At 45.6% G+C, this 20,007-nt stretch overlaps 1 protein-coding gene across 4 annotated transcripts in view; it reads left to right on the top strand.

Annotated features, from left to right (window-relative positions):
* The window catches only part of SMYD3 (SET and MYND domain containing 3), a 689,995-nt gene that overhangs the window by 512,606 nt on the left and 157,382 nt on the right, over positions 1-20,007 (top strand). Inside the window, exons 1-2 of one of the 4 annotated variants that reach the window (XM_040451872.1) lie at positions 16,553-16,591; positions 16,746-16,747. The exons of the other annotated variants lie outside the window; for them this stretch is intronic. Of the exons in view, the coding sequence (XP_040307806.1) occupies positions 16,570-16,591; positions 16,746-16,747 (24 nt within the window). The 5' untranslated portion in view covers positions 16,553-16,569. Of the gene's footprint in view, positions 1-16,552; positions 16,592-16,745; positions 16,748-20,007 lie in introns of those variants that run through there. 4 annotated transcript variants of the gene reach the window in all.

The raw sequence follows: 20,007 nt of genomic DNA, 5'->3' as shown, positions 1-20,007 counted from the left end.
TGTGAAACCCCAGCACTAGGCCTCACGGCTAAATATCCAGGAGGGTGTTCAGAGCTGCAGTGGAAAAAAAATTGGGATTTTATGACAGTGTTTAAATTTTCCATTACTGACATAAACTCTTCCAGAAACACCAGATAGGAGAGGAGGATGCTCCGTGTGTTTGAGGGTCCAGTTTGGAGAGCTAATTAGCGACTTGTCTGTTTTTCCTCCCTTAGCAGTCTTGAGCACTCGCAACTCTGTTCTCATTCTGCGTCCTCTGCAAGCCGATCCTTCCAGGGAAAGGGTGGGAAGGAAATTTGGATCCCAAATGCTGCAAGACAAAGTGTATTCTCTAAAGACTCATTCCCTTAACCCTTAAAAATGAAATTATAACCCAGACATCTTCTCTCAGCCAGCTGATGTGGGGGAAGAGGAGAACTTGAGAAAATTGTTGGCTTGAAAATGAGGTTTCTGAAAATCAGGGTTGACTCTGATTTCAGAAGCATGGGCGTGCGCAGCTCTGCTGAGCAGGGTATCAGAGAAACGCCTTTGTTGTAGCACCCGAGAGGGAATTAAGAGCAGCAGGTAATGAACACAATTTTGTGATTATCTACAGTTCTTTTCAGTCGCCTATGAACATTTGAACCTTACCTAATGGCGCCTTCCCTCAGGAATCCGGTAGAATTCTAACACACTGAGTTGATTTTTGGAGGGAAGGGGGTTAGGTTTTTTTTTTTTTGTTGTTGTTGTTGTTTGTTTTTTTATGTTGCCATTTTAAGGGGCTAAATACCACACAGGAGACCTTTAGCATTGGTGGAATCTGTCCCAAGACAAGTTACGAATTTCCAAATGTAACAATGCCGTATAACATAAGTCTTTCTCTCTCCCTGAAAGACGTAAAATATAATGAAAAAAATTACGTAATCCAAGTATGTAACGATTCTGTAAATTCAGTACTAAACCCAGTCACACAGCTAATTTCTGGCTGGTCTTTCTACTCACTTCTGTCACCAACACTGTCAGGTGGTTTTCATTTCAGGATCATGTTCAGGCAGAGAAAAGATTCTTGCCATGTCACCCAGGTTACTGCTTTTTTTTTTTTTTTTTTTTAACATTCATTCATTTTTGAGAGACAGAGTGTGAGTGGAGGAGGGGCAGAGAGAGAGGGAGGCACAGAATCCAAAGCAGGTTCCAGGCTCCGAGCTGTCAGCACAGAGCCCGACGCGGGGCTCGAACTCATGAACCATGAGATCATGACCTGAGCCGAAGTCAGCCTCTTCAGCCACCCAGGCGCCCCCATAGTTTCTGCTTTTAATACAAACAGCCAAGAATAACCAGGCCTATGAGTCACAGTCCTTAGTTAATGGACGTCTTCCTGTGGACTCCTACCTTACAACAAGGAGGATGCAAATACCTTTTCCAATAAAATTACAAATGATTACATATCTTGTACCGTCAGCTTCATAGTCAAACATGCAAGCGTTACATCCATGAACTCTGAGTGTCTGCGGGACATGTGGCTGATTAAAATTTCTGTCGATACCGATTTCCCTTTGGACTCGCATTTTCCCTGCATTCATTCGTTTCGTTATTTTTTTTTTTTCAAAAGTATCCTGTCCACTGCAGTCAATAAAATAGGTAGATTTTATTCATTTTTTTCTTTGCATCTTATACCTTATTGTTTAGAAGAGGAACCACGAGACCATAGGGAGCGTAGGTGAGGGATGCGCAGGCAGAGGGCTTTGGGCATCGGCGTGCCGCGTGAGAACACCGTGAACGGCGGGAAAACGGGGAACATTTCTCAGACATAGAGTAACAGGCCATCTAGTTGGTCACCTCCACTCACCTCTTCCCCTTTCATTCTACAAATGGGGAAACTCCTCTCCCTTAAAGTCACACCTGGGCGAGTCAGGCCTGTAGTCAGGACTGTTTCCCAGGTTTTCTGCCTCCTGTACCTGTGCTCTCACTGTCCTGCCCCACTTACTTCCGAGATGTTGGCTCGTCCTCATCAGAAAACCACCATCAGCAGCAGTCTGCAGCCCCAGACCATCAGAGCCCGAATGGATGTTAGGGCTCATGGAGCCCTGCCCCTCGAGTACTGTCAGCCGATCCTTACGGTCCCGGCAGGTGACTGTCTGGCTTCTGCTTAAGTACTGGCATGAACTCCACCACGCTGGTTTTTAATTCCAGTGTGCTACCCTGTGGATTCTGGTCATTCATCCATTTTCTTTCTTGGTGGACCAACCATTGTATTATATGCTAAAGTTAAAAAGGGTAACTTTGTAGCTTAGTAGGAGAAACCTACAAATATAGGAGCAGCTGTGGTCAGTAGAATAAGTACTACGGAGGGGTATGAGGAGCATCTAAATCAGGGCAGCGGTGAGGAAGGCTCCCTGAAGGCGGCCACCCTTGAGCTGAATCGCAGAGAAGGAGGTAGATGGATGAAGCAAGGGGGAGGGACATCTCAGAAAAAGGGAGGCGCCTGGGGAAAGTCACAGGACCATTCATCAGCATCACGCGGGGTGTGCTGTCGGAACGGTGTTTTGTGGCCTTCAGCCCTCTGAAGGTGCCTTCGGATTTAACTTTTCCTGCTTTGGAGCCTGAGGATCAGAAAAACCTGGATTCGGAATCCGACACCACCGGCAGGCCCCTCTGAGCCTGTCTCCTCATCTACAAAATGAAGGTGATACTAACTCCTCCCAACTTTTGTAGAGACGAGGGAATGTGTGAAAACACCTCATTTGGTCCCTGGCTCACTGTAGCTGTTAAAAAAACATTGGTTTCCCTTCTCTTCCTAAAGTCTCTGTAATAATTACATGCAGAGTTCCTACCTTGGCTGTTATGGGCCCTAACGTTAGACTGGCATTTTCTCGCAAGGATACTGTCCTTCTTACCCACAAACACAATTCTACATTTTGGAATGAACTTAAGTTTGAAGTAAAGCTCTCCCTGGGGCGCCTGGGTGGCGCAGTCGGTTAAGCGTCCGACTTCAGCCAGGTCACGATCTCGCGGTCCGTGAGTTCGAGCCCCGCGGCGGGCTCTGGGCTGATGGCTCAGAGCCTGGAGCCTGTTTCCGATTCTGTGTCTCCCTCTCTCTCTGCCCCTCGCCCGTTCATGCTCTGTCTCTCTCTGTCCCAAAAATAAATAAAAACGTTGAAAAAAAAATTTTTTTAAAAAAAGATCTCCCTCATTACTTCCTAAGGCTTGAGAGGGAAAGTAATTAATTAGCAGAGGGTAAGTTACGGCTTTTCCAGGTCTCCTGCTTTGAAGCAGGCTAACTAACGAGTAAGCTGGTGAGGGTCTTTGGGAAGAGGTAGACAAAAGGTGAGGGAAGCTGCTGGATTGGGCTGAAGTGTGTGGAGGAGACTCTACTGGTAGCATAGAAACATTTTGCTTGAAGTCGGGTTTGTGTCTACTCAAACATAGTAGCGATATATGCGAGCAGAGGGCGTCCTCTAGCCCAAGCGTGTAGCAGAAATGCAGCAACCCTGGGAAAGATGCAGAGTGTAAAGGGAAGAGTTTAGTTATTTGCGGTGCAGCAGTAGTTCACGTTTGAAAGGAAAAGCCCAAAGAAAGGTTGAATCTAAGGAGTGAGGGCTGGCCGCTTTAATCCTTTCCCAGGGTCTTTGCCAAGAGAAGCAAGAGAAACAGAAGAGAGCGAGCCGGAGGGCGGGGCGGTGGGGTGATGGGAAAGGGGAAGGAGGAAGACTCAGTTGTGGAAAGAGAAATGAAGGGAAGGGTGCTGGGTGGGCTTTATTTGTATTTTTATTACATCTGCTGCATCAGAATCATGGCTTTTTCCCTGCCTGCCTTTCCTTCCTTTTTCATTTTTGGGAGCTAAATATTCAGGTCTGAATTACGACCATGATAAAAGGACGAAGTCAAGTCAAAGTGAGGTGAACTTATGTGAATAATACTCACTTTCACGGGGAAACTTGTCTGTCGTTGGCAGTCTTTTCTTTACCCTTGGATTCAGTGCCTTTTCATTATGTTCTGCACCCAGTTCTTTTGAAAGTGATTGGCCAACGCTGCAGATAAACACATACTCATTTGGTTTGGTCTAATTTGTCTTCCCTGAATCTTCACCATCAGTGTTGTCCTGAGAATTAGTTTCTATTTCAGTAAAATGCAAAAGAGACTAATAGCATACTGGGATGGTGATCATTTTTCTAGGGGGTTGTTTCTGCCGAAGAGCTGACATCAAATATGGTGAAAAAGTGAGAAGCAGGGTGGTTTGACTGCCTTACAATGGATACGCGACGTTCAAGTGGGACCCAGTGAGAGACAAATCATTGTCTAACAAAATGTAATTATCATGGGACTGAGAGCTTGATGTAGCTGGGCAGCGATGGGACATCAAAAGTCAGCTCTTGCCCCATCCCTAAATCCTTCCCAGGTGTACCAGAGCAGACTCATCTGAAGAGGGGATAGCAAAGAAGACGGAGTGGGGGGGAGGGGTGCCTGTGAGCCACAGTGGTGCGTAGGAACTCAGAAGTGAGCAGGCAGAATTAATACCCTCGGAAATTCCACTCTAGAGTTTCTTGCAGGCAGACGCCCTTTTGTCCTCTTACTCATCTCGACTCAGATGACCTGTGTTGTCAGTTTTTCTACCGGTCTGTCCACGGCAAGCCTGAGGGGCCAACATTTTGTGGATGGATGTCTCAGATGCATCTGAGCATGTTCTGGGCTCGGAGGAGAAGGCCATGATGAGTCAGTTATATTTTCTTCCTCAAGTCTATCCAAAAAAATATTTATGGAGGGCCTACTACATGCCAGACACATTAGCAGGTGCAAGTGTAGAAAATACCATGATTTATTTATGCAGCCTCCTGATAATGAACATTTGGGTCATTTGCAGTGTTTTGTGTTAACAAACAGTGTTACTGTGGACATTCTCCTGTGTGCCTCCCAGAGCTCATTTGCAAGAGGTTCTCTTAGATAGTGAAAATGAATGAACTATAGCTACATGCATCAACATATGTGAATCTTATGAACATAATGTTGAGCTAAAAAGCAAAAACAAACACAAAAAATTTGCAAAATAATAAATGTGATATGATTCCGTTTATAAGAAACCAAAAGCATGCAAAACTAAACAATATGTTGTTTAGGGATACATGCATATGGGATAAGACTTTATAAAAACAAGGGAATAAGAAACACAGAATTAAGATAGCGATTACTTCCGGAAGATGAGGAAGGAATGAGGTGGGCGGGAGCATAAGGGATATTGTCTTGTTCTACCAATACTCGAAGGTGTGGGTGATCCTGTTTATTCATTGGGTACTAGGTAAATGGAACCTTGATGTACATTATAAATACTTCCATGTATAATATACTGGTTTTCCCCACTATCTGAAAGTAGAGCGTTTTTTAATGAAATCTTTACTAATCTGAAATGGTGTAAAACGGAGAAGCAGTTATCGTTAATTTATATGGAAAAAAATTCAAGCATTCTCTGAGCCAAAAAACACCCTCTCGGGCTTTTCTGATATCTTAAGACACATCTTGCTAATAAATGCACAAAATAATTGTTACACACACACACACACACACACACACACACACACACACACACACAGAAAGATGCTCCCAGACAGCCCATCCTGGTGGTGGGATGCTGAGTGTAGTGAGCTCCCAGGGAGGGAGATGGGCGGGCACTGTCTCAGCTGGGGGCCCGGGTGGGGTGTGGGGGGCTTGTAACAGCTCCCTGAAAAATAAACACCCGACCCCTATTTTCGCTTTTTGCCTTTTTCGGTGAAAGTGGAGATCTTCTTCAGATTTCTTCTGGTTACTGAAAACAGACACTAGTTTTTAAAATTTTTTTTTTCAACGTTTATTTATTTTTGGGACAGAGAGAGACAGAGCATGAACGGGCGAGGGGCAGAGAGAGAGGGAGACACAGAATCGGAAACAGGCTCCAGGCTCTGAGCCATCAGCCCAGAGCCGGACGCGGGGCTCGAACTCACGGACCGCGAGATCGCGACCTGGCTGAAGTCGGACGCTTAACCGACTGCGCCACCCAGGCGCCCCCAGACACTAGTTTTAACGTAGGTCTTTTGTAAAAGCAAAGTGGCATAATGTGAAATTTCAAAAAGCAGAGTATATGTGTGCTTATACATTTACGTATTATGTATTTATATTAAGCATTATATTTATATCATGTAAATATATATTTAAGTTTTCATTTAAAACATTTTTAAGTTTATTTATTTATTTTGGGGGGGTAGGGGAAGAACACATAAGCAGAGGGACATAAGAGGGACAGAGACAGAGGAGGACAGAGGATCTGAAGCAGGCTCTGTGCTGATAAGAGTGAACCGTGAGATCATGACCCGAGCTGAAGTTGGATGCTTAACTGACTGAGCTACCCAGGCACCCCCATTTGAAATACTTTTAAAGGGAGATACAGATCATGACCTCAGGAATTTATGGTTTGTTGGAAAAGAAAAGACATAGAAGCAAATAAATGCCATAAAGTGCTTATGAGGTGTGATGTGTGGTGTTCAGCACTTACAGTGTAGCCGTAGAGATTCACTTTTACATAATTAGCTTCAGTTTGGAGTAGAATGTGGTAAATGCTGTAGCTAACATGTGCATAAAGTACCATGAGAGTATAGAGAAGTAAAATTCATAGGGTGTAGGAAAGCTTCCTGAAGGAGGTGTCATTTCAGTTGTATCGTGAGGGATGAACAGAATTATGAGCAGCGTAGACAGTGATCAAGGTATTTAAAAATATTTTAATGCTTATTTATTTTTGAGAGAGTGCAAGTAAGGGAGGGGCAGTGAGGGAGGGAGACACAGAATCCGAAGCAGGCTCCAGGCTCCGAGCTGTCAGCACAGAGCCCAAGGTGGGGCTCACACCCACAAACATTGAGATCATGACCTGAGGGGAAGTCAGACGCTTAACTGACTGAGCCACCCAGGCGCCCCTCAAAGTAGTTTTTACATAGGAAGCATATGGACAGAGCTATAAAACGGAGTACAGGGCGTGACAGAGGAACGGCAAAGAAGCCAGTGTAACGGAAACACACAGCGAGCGTTGGGTGTGGTGGAAAGGTAGTTCGAGGGCACATTGTGGAGGACCTTTGATGTCCTGCTGAAGAATTTTGTCTTTATGCTGCAGCCACTGGGTAGATCTCATATCTCTCTTTTCTTTTCTGGTGGCAGTTTAAAGAGTGGATTGACGAAAGACCGTGGGGCAGGCAGAGAGCCTACCTTGGAAAATTGCAAGCAAGAAATCATGAAGGTCCAAGACAGGTGACGGTGACAGAAATGAATAGAAAGGAGGGAATGTGAGAGTGACACAGAGCCATGACCTGATGGGCAAGTGAGCTCGGAAGGATCTTCTGCTTTCTTTACCTTGTCGTGCGGCCTTGGTTCTGCACTGGCTCCCATGTCTGTCTCATGTCCATCTGTGTCCTTGATTTATGTAATTGCCATGTAGCAAGCAACTCAGGAAGGGAGGGGGTTTTTTTTGTTTTTGTTTTTGTTTGTTTATTTTATTTATTTTGAGAGAGAGGGACAGAGAGAATCCCAAGCAGGCTCTGAACTGTCAGCGAGGAGCCCGACCTGGGGCTTGATCCCATGAACCGGGAGATCACGACCTGAGCTGAAATCAAGAGTCAGACATTTAATCTACTGAGCCACGCAGACACCCCAGGAAAGGGCTTGCCAACTGCGTTTTAGCCGCCATTTTTTTAAGCACTTGTCTGGTAAAGATGAGCAGTGTTTGACCACTACAAATATTTATACTATGTTTATGCTGGGGCCAATGACGGGGAGAGGAAAGAGAGAAATATATTTTTCCTTATTACACCATTGATCCCTCAGGACGCTGACTGCTTCTCTGTGGTTTAATCACAGCAATGAGTTAGTGTGGAAAGGTGCCTGTTATGCCCACGTCAGTTTCTTTTCACATAAAAGTTTTACATTCATTAGCTATTTTATTTCTGATTATTCAAGGTGAAAAGGATTATTGAGCTCAAAAAGTTAAACAGGAAGTGCTTTTTTTTTTATTTCAACAAAAATCATTATTGAAAATCTTTCTAAAGCTCTATTGTGCTTTTAAGGTACAATTTGCTAAACACGTTTTACCCTTTTTTTAAAAAAAGGTTTTTGTAATGTTTAAATGTTTAAAAAACATTTTTTAAAAATGTTTATTCTTGAGAGATAAGAGAGAGACAGAGTATGAGCAGGGGAGGGGCAGAGAGAGGGAAGGAGACACAGAATCCGAAGCAGGCTCCAGGCTCCGAGCTGTCAGCACAGAGCCTGACGCGGGGCTTGAACCCACGAACCGTGAGATCATCACCTGAGCCGAAGTCGGATGCTTAACCGACTGAGCCACCCAGGCGCCCCAACTAAACACATTTTCATCTTACTTGGTGTTAAACTTCTGGGCTTCATTTGTGATATGTAATACTATGGTTGAAGAACGGACAAAGAGCTAATCACAGAATGTGCTTTGGGAAAGTACAAGCAGTTTTTGTTACTGCTGCCATTCATTCTTTGGCTTTGAACCCTATATGTAAGCTTGTTATCTTGAGATTTGCTGCTTTTGCTTATTCTGTTCAGAGTAATATCCTGGAAAATATTGTTAGTTAATTTAAAGATTTCTCATAGTTGGAGTCCAGTCTGTCCATGTGCAGACAATGTAGTGAGTAAGTTCCCAATGTGGTAAATAAATTTAAATGTGGAAGAAAAGAAGAATGTCATCTTGCCTCATTTCTTTCTCCGGAATACACTGATAATAGTTTCTATTATGACCAAAGAGGTCTAACTATCTTCCTCTTTGGGGAAATAGCAACACTTTACCCAGAGGTATGTATTTTTATCACTTTCTGGGATGTTTTGGGGATTTCGTGATTACATGCCTATGGAGTTCCTTCGTTTTAGATTCTTGCAGCCTTCTGCTCAGCCTCTAATTGCTACCTGCCCCATCTGATGACTACCTTTCCATTTGGAATCTAATGCCTTATGAAAACTACAGATACTTTTAGTACCTTCATCTTGATACAGCATCTAGGTATGCCCTGATCCCTGAATAAGGAAGGGCAGTGGGATGTGTTCAAAGGCTTTTCTTGGGCCAGGACACTCTATGTGCCGTTGAGGACATTTGGAGAGTTGAGGCTCACCATTTGAGGAAGTGTTTTTACAATTCTCTGCGGCAGTGCGTAACCAGTGCCGTGTCTCCTTTAGCTTAGTTAAAACCTGGACTGTTTACACCATCCTGCAAAACCTGTTGTTGGCACATGTCAACTTTCAGTGTCTCTTGGGCCCAGAATTCTAGCTGTGCTAGGAGCAGGAGGGCACCTTGCCTTAGTCACTAACAGGAGCTTCTCTGCAGCTAATTATCACAGTCTTCTCCATAGTTTGATTAGGACGATGGTGACAGCGATCCCCATGACCAGCTCCCTCCCCATTTATCTCTAAGCTGCCGCTTCAGCTTCATTCATTTGCTTGGGAAAATCAGCTTTCTGATTCATTGGGCTGAACTAGGTCACGAGACTGCCATGTGACATCATTGTGTCTTTTCAATTCTTGTCAATCTCTTTTTCTTCATGATAATCCAAATACATACTGACGGTCAGTAATTCTCACTCCTGTGAGTCTTTGTAACTTTTTTGTTGTCAACTCATTGTTCTCTTAAGCCTCTTCTTGTTGGGCCTTGTTTCCTTCGGTTTCATTTTTTCTCCACTTCTCAAGGTGATTGGGAAATGGAGAAAAAATGCATCTCACTTCTTTTAGGCTTACCTTTTATATATAATGCTCTGGTTTCTTTTTCTCCTCCAAATAGGCTTTCCCATAATAATCTTTTCTTAGGAGCATTTCTATTATTTTCTTTAAAACCAACATTTCTTTTCTCCCCATTGATAACTTACTAAAGTTTTTTCAGAAGCAGATTAATTCTTGTTTGGACTGTTACGTTCTTCATTGTCTCTGAATTCAAAGTTGGAGACTTCACATGTGCAAATTCAGTTATGCTTCCTGTAATTATCAAACCCTGATTCCTTTAGCAGATATGTTCTATTTTGCATGTAGATGTTGGGGGAACAAAAGAAGACTGGAGTGAAAGAATCACTTGGAGTTTCATTTTTTTATTTGAGTAACTAATTAAATCTGCGTACAACCCAAGAGAAGGAAAACTTGTCTCTTTTATTTGTGATGGTGAGCAGTAGTATAACTGTTGAGTCTCACAAGTTAGGAAGTTCAGGTGTTTTTTTCTTCATGGAGGCAATACCGGGAACAGTCATTATGAAGGACAGTGCACAGGAAGTGGGGAGTTTTCACAACCAGACCAGCATAGTTACGATTTTTCTATAGTCATGAAAAAGTATTTTTTTTTAACGATCTGAAAAGGAGCATCTTAGTGGCTTAGTCAGTTGAGCGTCTGACTCTTGATTTCAGCTCAGTTCATTATCCCAGGGTAGTAGGATTGAGCCCCACGCTCTGTGCTGGGCATGGAACCTGCTTAAAATTCTCTCTCTTCCTCTCCCTCGGCCCCTCTCTCCTGCTCATGCTGTCCCTCTCTCTCCCTCTCTCTTTCTCTCGCTCTCAAAAAAAAATCTGAAGAGTGTTTTTGCATCATGGAAAAATGATCACTGAGTGAACACGTCACTCTCAGATCTTTGTCTAGTCAAGGAATGCAGTGGACTCTTGACCACCAAGGACTCTGGCTGGTGTTTTAGGGGAGTGTCCCCTTCTTGGAATAGAAGGTAATAAATGTGATGCAGAAAACTTGTGCCCCGTGTTTGTTTGATTGCCTTAGTTTCTTGGTATGTCTTTACAGATCTCTCTTCCATTCCCTTATATGTTAGATCGTCTCAAGGCCAGTGCTCCCTGTGAAAAGTAGCCAACTCAGGTTCCAGAGCATTCAGTACCTGTCTGTACAGTTTGTCACTGGCTTTGAAATCCATCTGTCACGTCTCTACCCAAACTATCCTGCTAAGTGCTTTCACTTGGATAATTAGAGAGAGCTGTGTGGTAGGTGGAAGAAGAAATGTGAACGTGGGCTTTAAAGTAACTAATTTAAATTCCGTTCCAAGGGAAATTGCTCTGCTTAACTCAGGATTGAAAGAAGATGCTGGGAACACATGTGCATTAAGTCACCTCCCGCGTGCAGCCAAATTTGGCAAGGCCATTAGCTTGGCATAAGCAACGTAACATTAGAGCAAGGTTGTAGTTTGGGTTTGGAGTGACTTACGATTGTCTGCTTTCTGACAGCCGACTCAGAGGACGCTGAAGGGGAGAACTGGAAGCGGTGAGAGTGAGTTTGGGCGATACCAGGGGTCGAGGAGAGCAGTCCAGTCTGTATAGCGGGAGAAGCTCGGAGAGACAGGGGGCTGGTCGGGACGTCCTGCATTCAGGTGTCAGTTACGCAGAGCGTGGCTTATGTTCTGTCAAAACATGGAGGTAGACACAGTCATACCGGGTTTCATGAATCCCAAAGTGTGTATTTTTTTCACAATTTTATATTTCTGGAGTTGGAATCCATTGCATAGCCGATAGCCTGACGTAGTTTGCTAATGCTTTTTCTTAGCGAAACACAATAAAATGGTGCCTCTGACTGTTTCTCTAGTGCATCTTCCAGGCGATGGACGTTGGTAATGACACTCTCACCGCTCTTTACCAAGCGTCCTATCAGGGCCTGCGTGCATTGGCGTCTCACTGAATTCTCCCAGCTTTTCTGCTTCATAGCTTTCTGGTAAATTCTCGTTCCTTATTTCTGGTTCTTCCTAATCAAAATTAACTGGCCCGTAACGTAGACGTGCAGGCGCATGTGTAACTTAGCACGTTGCACCCCACATAAAAGTCCTCCCTGATGCCTTTAAACGTGGCCGAGCGGGACTGCAGAAGGCATTTGGTGAACAATGAGAGAAAACAGCTTATTTGGGGGGTGGGATGGGAGGCGGGATTCTTTTCATTTCTCTCTGATCGCTCCGTGTGTGACTACCTGTAAATCCCGTGACGTTCACGTGCCACAGCGTCGGGGTCTCATTGTCTCTTTCTTCCTTTTTAGCCACTTGCTTGTGGGTCGCTGATCTATCTTTCCCGCCTGCCCCAGGAGGGAATACCCCTCCTTTGTGGCACTCATTTGGTAATGGTGGCTGGCCGCAGTCAGACAGCAGGAGACTGGAAAATTCCAAGGCCATCCATCTTCCTGCACGTCTCCAGCTGGTCTCGGGAATCGCCATCAGGGCCTCGTGCGGGCGATCGGGGTGCGGGCGGCCAGCGTGCCCCCCAGGGCCGCGGACGAGCAGCAGAATCCTGCGCTTCTGAATTGATCTGACCGTTTAGAGGGCCTCCCTGTGTTCCCGCATCCTGCTTCTTGACAGGTCGACTTACAGAGAAATATGGCCAATAGGAAAACAATCTTGGCCGAGAAAGGCTAAAATTTGTCTGAATTAGAGAAAAACGTGACATTTTTTTCCTCATTTCACTAGGCAAACTGGTGGAAGGGGTGGTCTTTCCTCCGTCCTTCCCAGCGCCTGGACTCTGCGGGCTACGGGCTACGTAAACGGGCCCTGAAGAAATGAACGCATAGAGCTCTGTTCTGAGGGCCGGGGTACGGCCCCGTTCCAGACCTCGCCTGGTGCTCCCCCCCCTTCTCCCGGCCTGGCCTGATGTGTAGAATTCCTCCAGGGCAGGGCGGAGTGCTCTGCTGCAAGGGTTATTTTGACCGAACGAATTTCACTGCTGGGTGAGAGCAGGTGAAGACGGAGCCCTGGAACAAAGAGCGTGTTGATTTCCCTTCACCCTCCCTTCCTCGTCCTGAAGTGAGGACTGTTCTCGGAGCTCCCTCGTGAGGAGGCTGGAGACCCCGGGACGCCATGAACCAGAAGTGCTTCAGGATGAGCGCACGGGAGGGCCAGGCGGGGCGGGTGCCCTCGGGGGGGGGGGGGGGGCTTCCCCTCGTTGGAAAGGGTGGGTCCTGTGGCGTGACTTCTAGGGCCTCAGCAGGTGGGGGAGGAAAGGTCTGAGGGCCGTGTGTCCCGGTGCCCCTGACACCCAGTCCAGACGGCGCTCCCCACCAGGTGCCCCCAACCTGCCCTGGCTCTTCACAGAAAGAGGTGCATCATGGCTTTTGAGGCACTACTGTCTTCAACATCACTCTGCCTGTTCCCTCCTCTCCACTTCCAGTGACGTGGAATAAGAACAGGACACGTTTTGTTTTTCAATCTTCATTTATTTTGGGGAGAGAAAGAGACAGAGCCTGAGCGGGGGAAGGGCAGAGAGAGGGGGAGACACAGAATCCCAAGCTGGCTCCAGGCTCTGAGCTGTCGGCACAGATCCCCACACGAGGCTCGAACTCACGGAGTGCGAGATCATGACCTGAGCCGAAGTTGGACGCCTAACCGACGGAGCCACCCAGGCGCCCCAGAACAGGACACATTTTAGACGTTTGTAAGATTTTCTTAAACCAAAGAGCGCAGCAGACATTTTGTTCCACAAGCCGTGGCCAAACCCGGTGTCTCTATTCCTTTTACTTCTCACTGTTTACTTTTGTAACGTCTGCTATTATCAGATGTCACCACCTTCAACTTTTGGGAGCCAGAGTGTAATCTATATGGGTAGTAAGTTTATGCCAATTTTCTTTGATCTAAGGAAAACATTTTCCAGGATATGTAATTAGGTTGACATTTCCCCACTGTGCCACATAAGGAGTAAGAAGTTTGGGTTATCCTTGCGATTCCAGATTGCAAGTACCTCGTTTGGCGTCCCCTCTTCAAGGAGCCTTCCCTGACTTGTCCCAGCTGAGCTACTGACCCCTGTGCTGGGCTCTGGTGCAGTTTGCACGTGATTTATCGCCCCGTGCCTCTGTCTGCCCTGCTGGCGTCAGAGTCCCTGAGGGCAGGGTTCGGTTTGCACTGACACCTTCCTGTAGCCCCAGAATCCGGTCTGTGTAGGTCACTGAGTGAGTGCTTGTTGTAGGGAGGAATGGAGAAGGGGAGAGAGAGGAAGGAGGGAGAGAGAACAAGAAGAGATTTCTCTTTCCGCTGCAGAATAGCGATTGCCTTGGTTTGTTAACAATGCTATAGAGATGTCACAAAGGCTCACAAAGTCACTGGTATTGAACGTACTCTGTCTGCAGCCGTTTACTGAGCAGAGATACTTTGAGCACACTCAGCGTGTCAGGCCAGTGTGAGTCCAGGTGGCGGGGGAAAGTAATGAAACAGAATTCCGACCCTCTGGGAACTCGAATGCGAAGAAATGGCTGTTCATACGGTGCAGGGTGTGGGAGTGGACTCGTGGGCAAGCTCAGGAGCACAGGCCGCAGAGCCTCCCTCCCCCAGCGAGTCGGAAGGCCTCCCCCAAGAGGAGGGTTTTGAGCGGGGCCTCAGAGCGCCATGGGAATTCAGCAGATGAAGAAAGGTGGGGGACATCGAGGCACAGGGGCTGGCCTGCCCTGCAGAGACACGAGGTGGCAAGAGCGGAAAGTGCAGAGGACAGCACGAGCAGGCAAGGGAAGAGACGAAAACGGGAAGATTAGGTCGGGACCAGATCCAAACTCAGCGGTCAGCCTCCACCTAGGTCAGGGCTTGCCTGTGTTTTTTTAAAACCTGTGCTTTTCTTTTGCTCTTACTCGGGAGCCCCACGAACTAGTTAATAAGAGTTTGTCAGGGCGCCTGGGTGGCTCAGTCGGGTAAGCATCTGACTTCGGCTCAGGTCACGATCTCACAGTTTGTGAGTTCGAGCCCCGCATCGGGCGGGATTGCTGCTGTCAGTGCAGAGCCTGCTTTGGATCCTCTGTCTCCCTCTTTCTCTGCCCCTACCCCACTTGTGTGCGCTCGCTCTCTCTCTCAAAAATAAATACACATAAAAAAAAAATACACACTCACCAAAAAGGAGTTTGTCAAACTTTACTTTCTGCGGCGGGTATTAAAAAAGAAAAGATGCATTGAATCTGCTTTTCCAAATTCCCTCCTCTCCATGTTCTGATGAACTCTGAACAGGGGGAGGCGTCCTCCCTTAGGAATCTCTGTAGGTCACCCCCGAAATGGTGCAGGGGCGGTGTGACGGTGTTTTCTCCAGCAGCTGGCTCAGGAATCTAGCCCGGAGAGAGGCTGGGGAGAGTGCCATCTGTGTATTGACCGTGCTGTCCAAAGAGGCGGACAGTCAACTAGAAATCCCACCCATTTGTTTTGTGTGCCTGGCTGGCTGTAAGAGTGGCTGGAAGGAAGCAAGGGGGGGCTGCTGATTATGAGCTCCCTCTAGAGAAATGGGGCTGGGAGGGGGGGCTGAAGCCACGATCGTGTTCAGTGGAGAACAGAGGAGCCCCCCTGGGAGATCATAAGTGGGGCCGTCTGACCTCAGAGGCTAATTTCTTGTAGAGTCTGCCCTGCATAGAGTTGTGACCATGGTCCGGCCCGTGTCCATCCTTCCCTGTCTCCTGCCCGTGTGTGCACCGTCAGGGATTGGGTGTGTGCGTGGGCCACCCCAGAAGGACTGACCCACTGAGGTGCCACTGCCGGCCGGAAACAGGCCTGGGTACCAGCCCCCCCCCCCAGACACCTCGTGCCCATGCAGCTTGTGGATGAGTCACGCACACTTCGTATGCTGTGACGTGACGTACGTGCTCCTGGGGCTGCGCTCCCTGAGATGTCAGGTATGACTAGGGTGACAAACCCTTGCCGGGCACCACTGCTCCTTAATTTGTGTGTAGCGTAACCTCAGCTGACACTAGAACTTATCTTTCGCTGGTTCGTGTTCAGTTTTCTCTTCCACATGGAACGTGTTTCCTGTAGTTTTTTTTTCTCCATTAACTTGAGGGAAACACAGATGATTTGAGCCGCCCTCTGCCGTGTCCAGTTGAGCCTTCGTCAGGTGGCTCACCCAGCATACTTCGCTTAGCATTTTAGCACTAGAACTAACAAAAATTACAGTGGAGAGTGCTGGCACGCCTGGGGGTAGGTTTTTGCTTCCATTACGTGGAAAGAGAATAACAAAACTAGATTATCACGTAAGAGAACATTTTCAGAGACTCAAGCTGAACAAACGAATCTTTAAGTGTTATCGGGGGGGGGGAAGTTGGGTTCGTTGCGATAATAAACTTTCTGGACAGGAGTGTGGCTGCACGAAATGTTTGACAGAAAGGATGCTTATGGCAGAGCTATGGAAACTATAACAATATCCTGTGATAAATTATTTAAGAATATCAGTATTTCTGAGCCTCGGGATGTGAGAGGAAAATTAAACAATGGAAACCACGTCAAGAGCTTTTTATACTTTTATACATACTTGACAGACCTCTATTGCAAGTGCTGTTTTCACCAGCTGAGTTCTGAGGACGTAGGATGCCAGGGAATATCCTGAGGGGGAGCATGAAGAAAATGGACAAATTTGTGAATATCATTCCTGTTTTTGCTTTCTGGTCTCAAGGACCGTTGTTTAAGATATAATGGGTTCTGCTGTGAGGAAAGCCCTTAGAAATAGGAAAGTGTGGGTGGGTTTTGGAAGACCTGTCGTCCAAGAGGGCTTCATTTTGTGCATCCTCACTTGCTGACATTGGGTCGCTTGACCTCGGGAAGGATTTAAAGCAGGAAACGCAATTGTATGACTGTTCTTCCCTCGCTTGTGATACTGGCCTCGATGTTGATTTTAGCTTTTGCAAGTCGTTGTTGAGTATTTTGTGTGTCTAGCGTGCTCTGTTTGTGACCACAGCTGGAAATCTGACCAACACCATCACAGTTGTGGGAACAGTTGTACTTGAATATAGAGGGTCTGGGACACATGTCCAAGTATGTTGTGATACAGGATGTGGTAAGAAGTGTTCTCAAGTTAGATCATTTTATTTTTTACTTGGCTTGCATTGGTTTCAAAATCTTTAATGATATTTGCATAATATAAGGGCAAATTTTTACTTTTCCCACTTAACAAGAGGCATACGTGGTTTAATTTGCTTTAAGTTAGTTTCGTTCGAAAAAGCATCATTTATAATGCTATATAAATGTTTAAGTGAATATTTTTGGTTTGGGCCTTAGCATTGTGCTTTTATAGGTTGATGTTTACCATTCTTATGATCTACTATTTAGAAAACTAGCTAGGGTATTAAATTTTATAATTTTCATGTCTGTTTCTAAGTGACAAGGTAAGGGAAGGTTCTAGGTGGCGAGGTGCAAGCACATTTCAAATAACACATGGGAGACGTCAATAGTTTTCATGCCATCTGCTAAAAATAAGCTTATACGTTCTCCTTCTAGCATTTTCTAAATACTAGAAACATCTTGAGGTGGTTTGTAAGAATTTCTACCAGATAAAAGTCATTATAACGGAACACCTTGAGTCAAGTTTGTAAAATTATCACTTTTATGTTCCTCCTCGCTTGCCATCACTTTTCCAACATCCTCGCTTGCTGTCTTCAGCCAGCGGTCCGTTACGTTTGCAAACGGGATAGCCTATGACAGAAACCAGAGGAAACTCCGTGGGATCAGACTCCATGAGGCTGGCTGTGCAGCACAGCGATGGGCCCTGAGCACACCTGCTCACAGCCTCCACGGATGAAATGTGGAGGCTCTCCAGCTATTTCCCAACAAAGGGAAGATATATTGCACTAATGGTTTGATTGATTGATTTTTTTAATTTATTTTGAGAGACAGCATGAGAGAGCGAGCAGGGAAAGGGCAGAGAGAAAGAGAATCCCAAGCAGGCCCCACGATGTCAGCGTAGAGCCTGATGTGGGACTCGATCCTATGAACCATGAAATCATGACCTGAGCCAAGATGGCGAGCCGGATGCTCAACCCACTGAGGCACCCAGGCGCCCCTAGGGATTGATTTTTAAAGTCTGAAATCGAGAAGATGCCATAACGATCCTTACTGTTGTAAACCTGGAACGCTTTTGTGAATTTGGGGATTTGTGATTTTTTTGTCCTCCGAGAAGTGCTGCCTCTTCATGCCTGAGCGCACCTCCTTCCCGCGCTGGTGTGTGGACTGCAGACCGCCCATTTTCAGGCCCAGGGAAAGAGTGTAAGCCAGTGACCAAAGGCAGGAGCAGGATATCAGGGAAGGCCTGGGTTGAATCATGGAAGATGGTTCAGTGTCTGCCACGCAGATAGGAGGGGGCGCGGGCGCGGGGGCGGGGGGTACAATTTTAAGTCTCTTGCGGTTTATAAGAAGACTTAAAAAAAATAATTCTGTGTTTAGTAAAATGTCAGTTGCCGTGGAGGAGAAAAATGTACCCTGACTGAAACACTTAGCGTGCTTCTAAAGGCAGAGAATTAATAGTGCTGGGGCGGGGGGGGGGGGGGGGGTGGTGGTTATTTTATACAAAAACCTCTGCGTTTGGTTTTCATCTCTGCCAGCCCTCCCGCCTTCCTTTCCTTCTATGCACAGGCCCCAATAAAATAAATACAGTAAGCTCTCTTTTGAAAATTTACCTTAGCCTCTCTAATTAATGAACTCTGTGTGTCAAGACTTCTGTGTCCTGAACACTCTACTTACGCCTTAAATAGAGAAATTATAAAGGAGTTGCAGATGGTCTTTGAGGAAACTGCCTTATGTTTGTGTTTAGAAACTGAGTTCCCTTTTGTTATAAATGTTTTAAAATTAATATTTTTTGAAATTGAAAGCATTCTCTAGAGTAGGCTAGAAGCCAGCTATAGCTACTTGCACACAGACCAAGTTCTTTGTAGAAGTGAGTAATTAGGGCGAGGGGGTGCTGGGAAGTGGATGTCTCCTTCTGCCATGGGGTCGAATTACTCTGTTTGCAACGGGCTGTTCGTTTTCTTACGGCTGTTCAGCTTTGCCGTTAAGAGGTAATGGTATGTCGACGATTTTCCCTTGTGTCTCAAATGCCTTCATTTATCTTCTGCTACAGTAAAACGCTTCTAATTCAGAAAATTTAAGGAAAAATGTGAACTTTAAACATGTGTATAAGATAACTCTCTGAAGTGTTCACCTGTGTGTTGGTATGATTGCTGCAGGGGAACTTTTAATCCCAGAACACAAACGTCAGGTTCTGGACCTAGAACCTGAACCACATGACATAAGAATTTGGTTCGTAGAATGAATATATATACATATATGTATTCCAGCGTAGTTAACACACAGTATCCTATTAGCTGCAGATGTACAACATGGTGATTCAACACTTCTGTACGTTACCCGGTGTTCATCCTGAGAAGTGCATACCCTTCACCTATTTCTCTTAGCCCCCTGCCCACCTCCCCTTCTTGGTTTGTCTCTTTTTTATCCTCCTTTGCTTATTTGCCTTGTTTCTTAAGTTCCAGATATGAGTGAAGTCCTATGGTATTTGTCTGTCTCTGACTGATTCATTTGACTTAGCATTATTTCTCCATGATCCATCCATGTTATTGCAAATGGCAGGATTTCGTTCTTTCTGATGGCTGAGTAATATTCCATTGTATACATACCACTGCTTCTTTATCCATTCACCAACCAGTGAACGCTTGGGCTGCTTCCACAATTTGGCTACCATAGATAATGCTGCAATAAACATAGGGGTGCACATAGGTTTTTGAGTTAGTGTTTTCATATTCTGTGGGTATATACCCAGCAGTGGAAATACTGGATCATGTGGTTGTTCTATTTTTAATTTTTTTGAGGAAACTCCATATTTTTTTTGAGCATACTTTTACTTTTTCACGTTGGCTGCACCAGTTCACATTCCCACAAACAGCACACAAGGTTTCCTTTCCTTTTTCTCCGCATCGTCACCAACGCTTGTTTCTTGTGTTTTAATTTCAGCCATTCTGACAGGTGTGAGGTGATAGCTCATTGTAGTTTTGATTTGTATTTTCCTGCCGGTGAGTGATGCTGAGCGTCTTTTCGTGTATCTGTTTGCCACCTGTATGTCTTCTTTGGAGAAATGCCTGTTCATGTCTTCTGCCCATTTTTTATTTGGATTATTTGTTTTTTGGGTGTTGAGTTGTATCAATTCTTTGTATATTTTGCATACTAACCCTTTATCTGCTATGTCATTTGCAAATACTTCTCCCACTCAGTAGCTTGCTTTTTAGTCTTGTTGATTGTTTCCTTTACTGTGCAGAGGCTTTTTATTTTGATGTAG

This window comes from Herpailurus yagouaroundi, unplaced genomic scaffold (genome assembly GCF_014898765.1).
Source record: "Herpailurus yagouaroundi ecotype Mexico unplaced genomic scaffold, PumYag 205, whole genome shotgun sequence".
NCBI classification, from domain to species: Eukaryota; Metazoa; Chordata; class Mammalia; order Carnivora; family Felidae; genus Herpailurus; species Herpailurus yagouaroundi.
The sequence above is the reverse complement of the archived record's forward strand: the minus strand, read 5'-3'. Positions and strand labels throughout refer to the sequence as shown.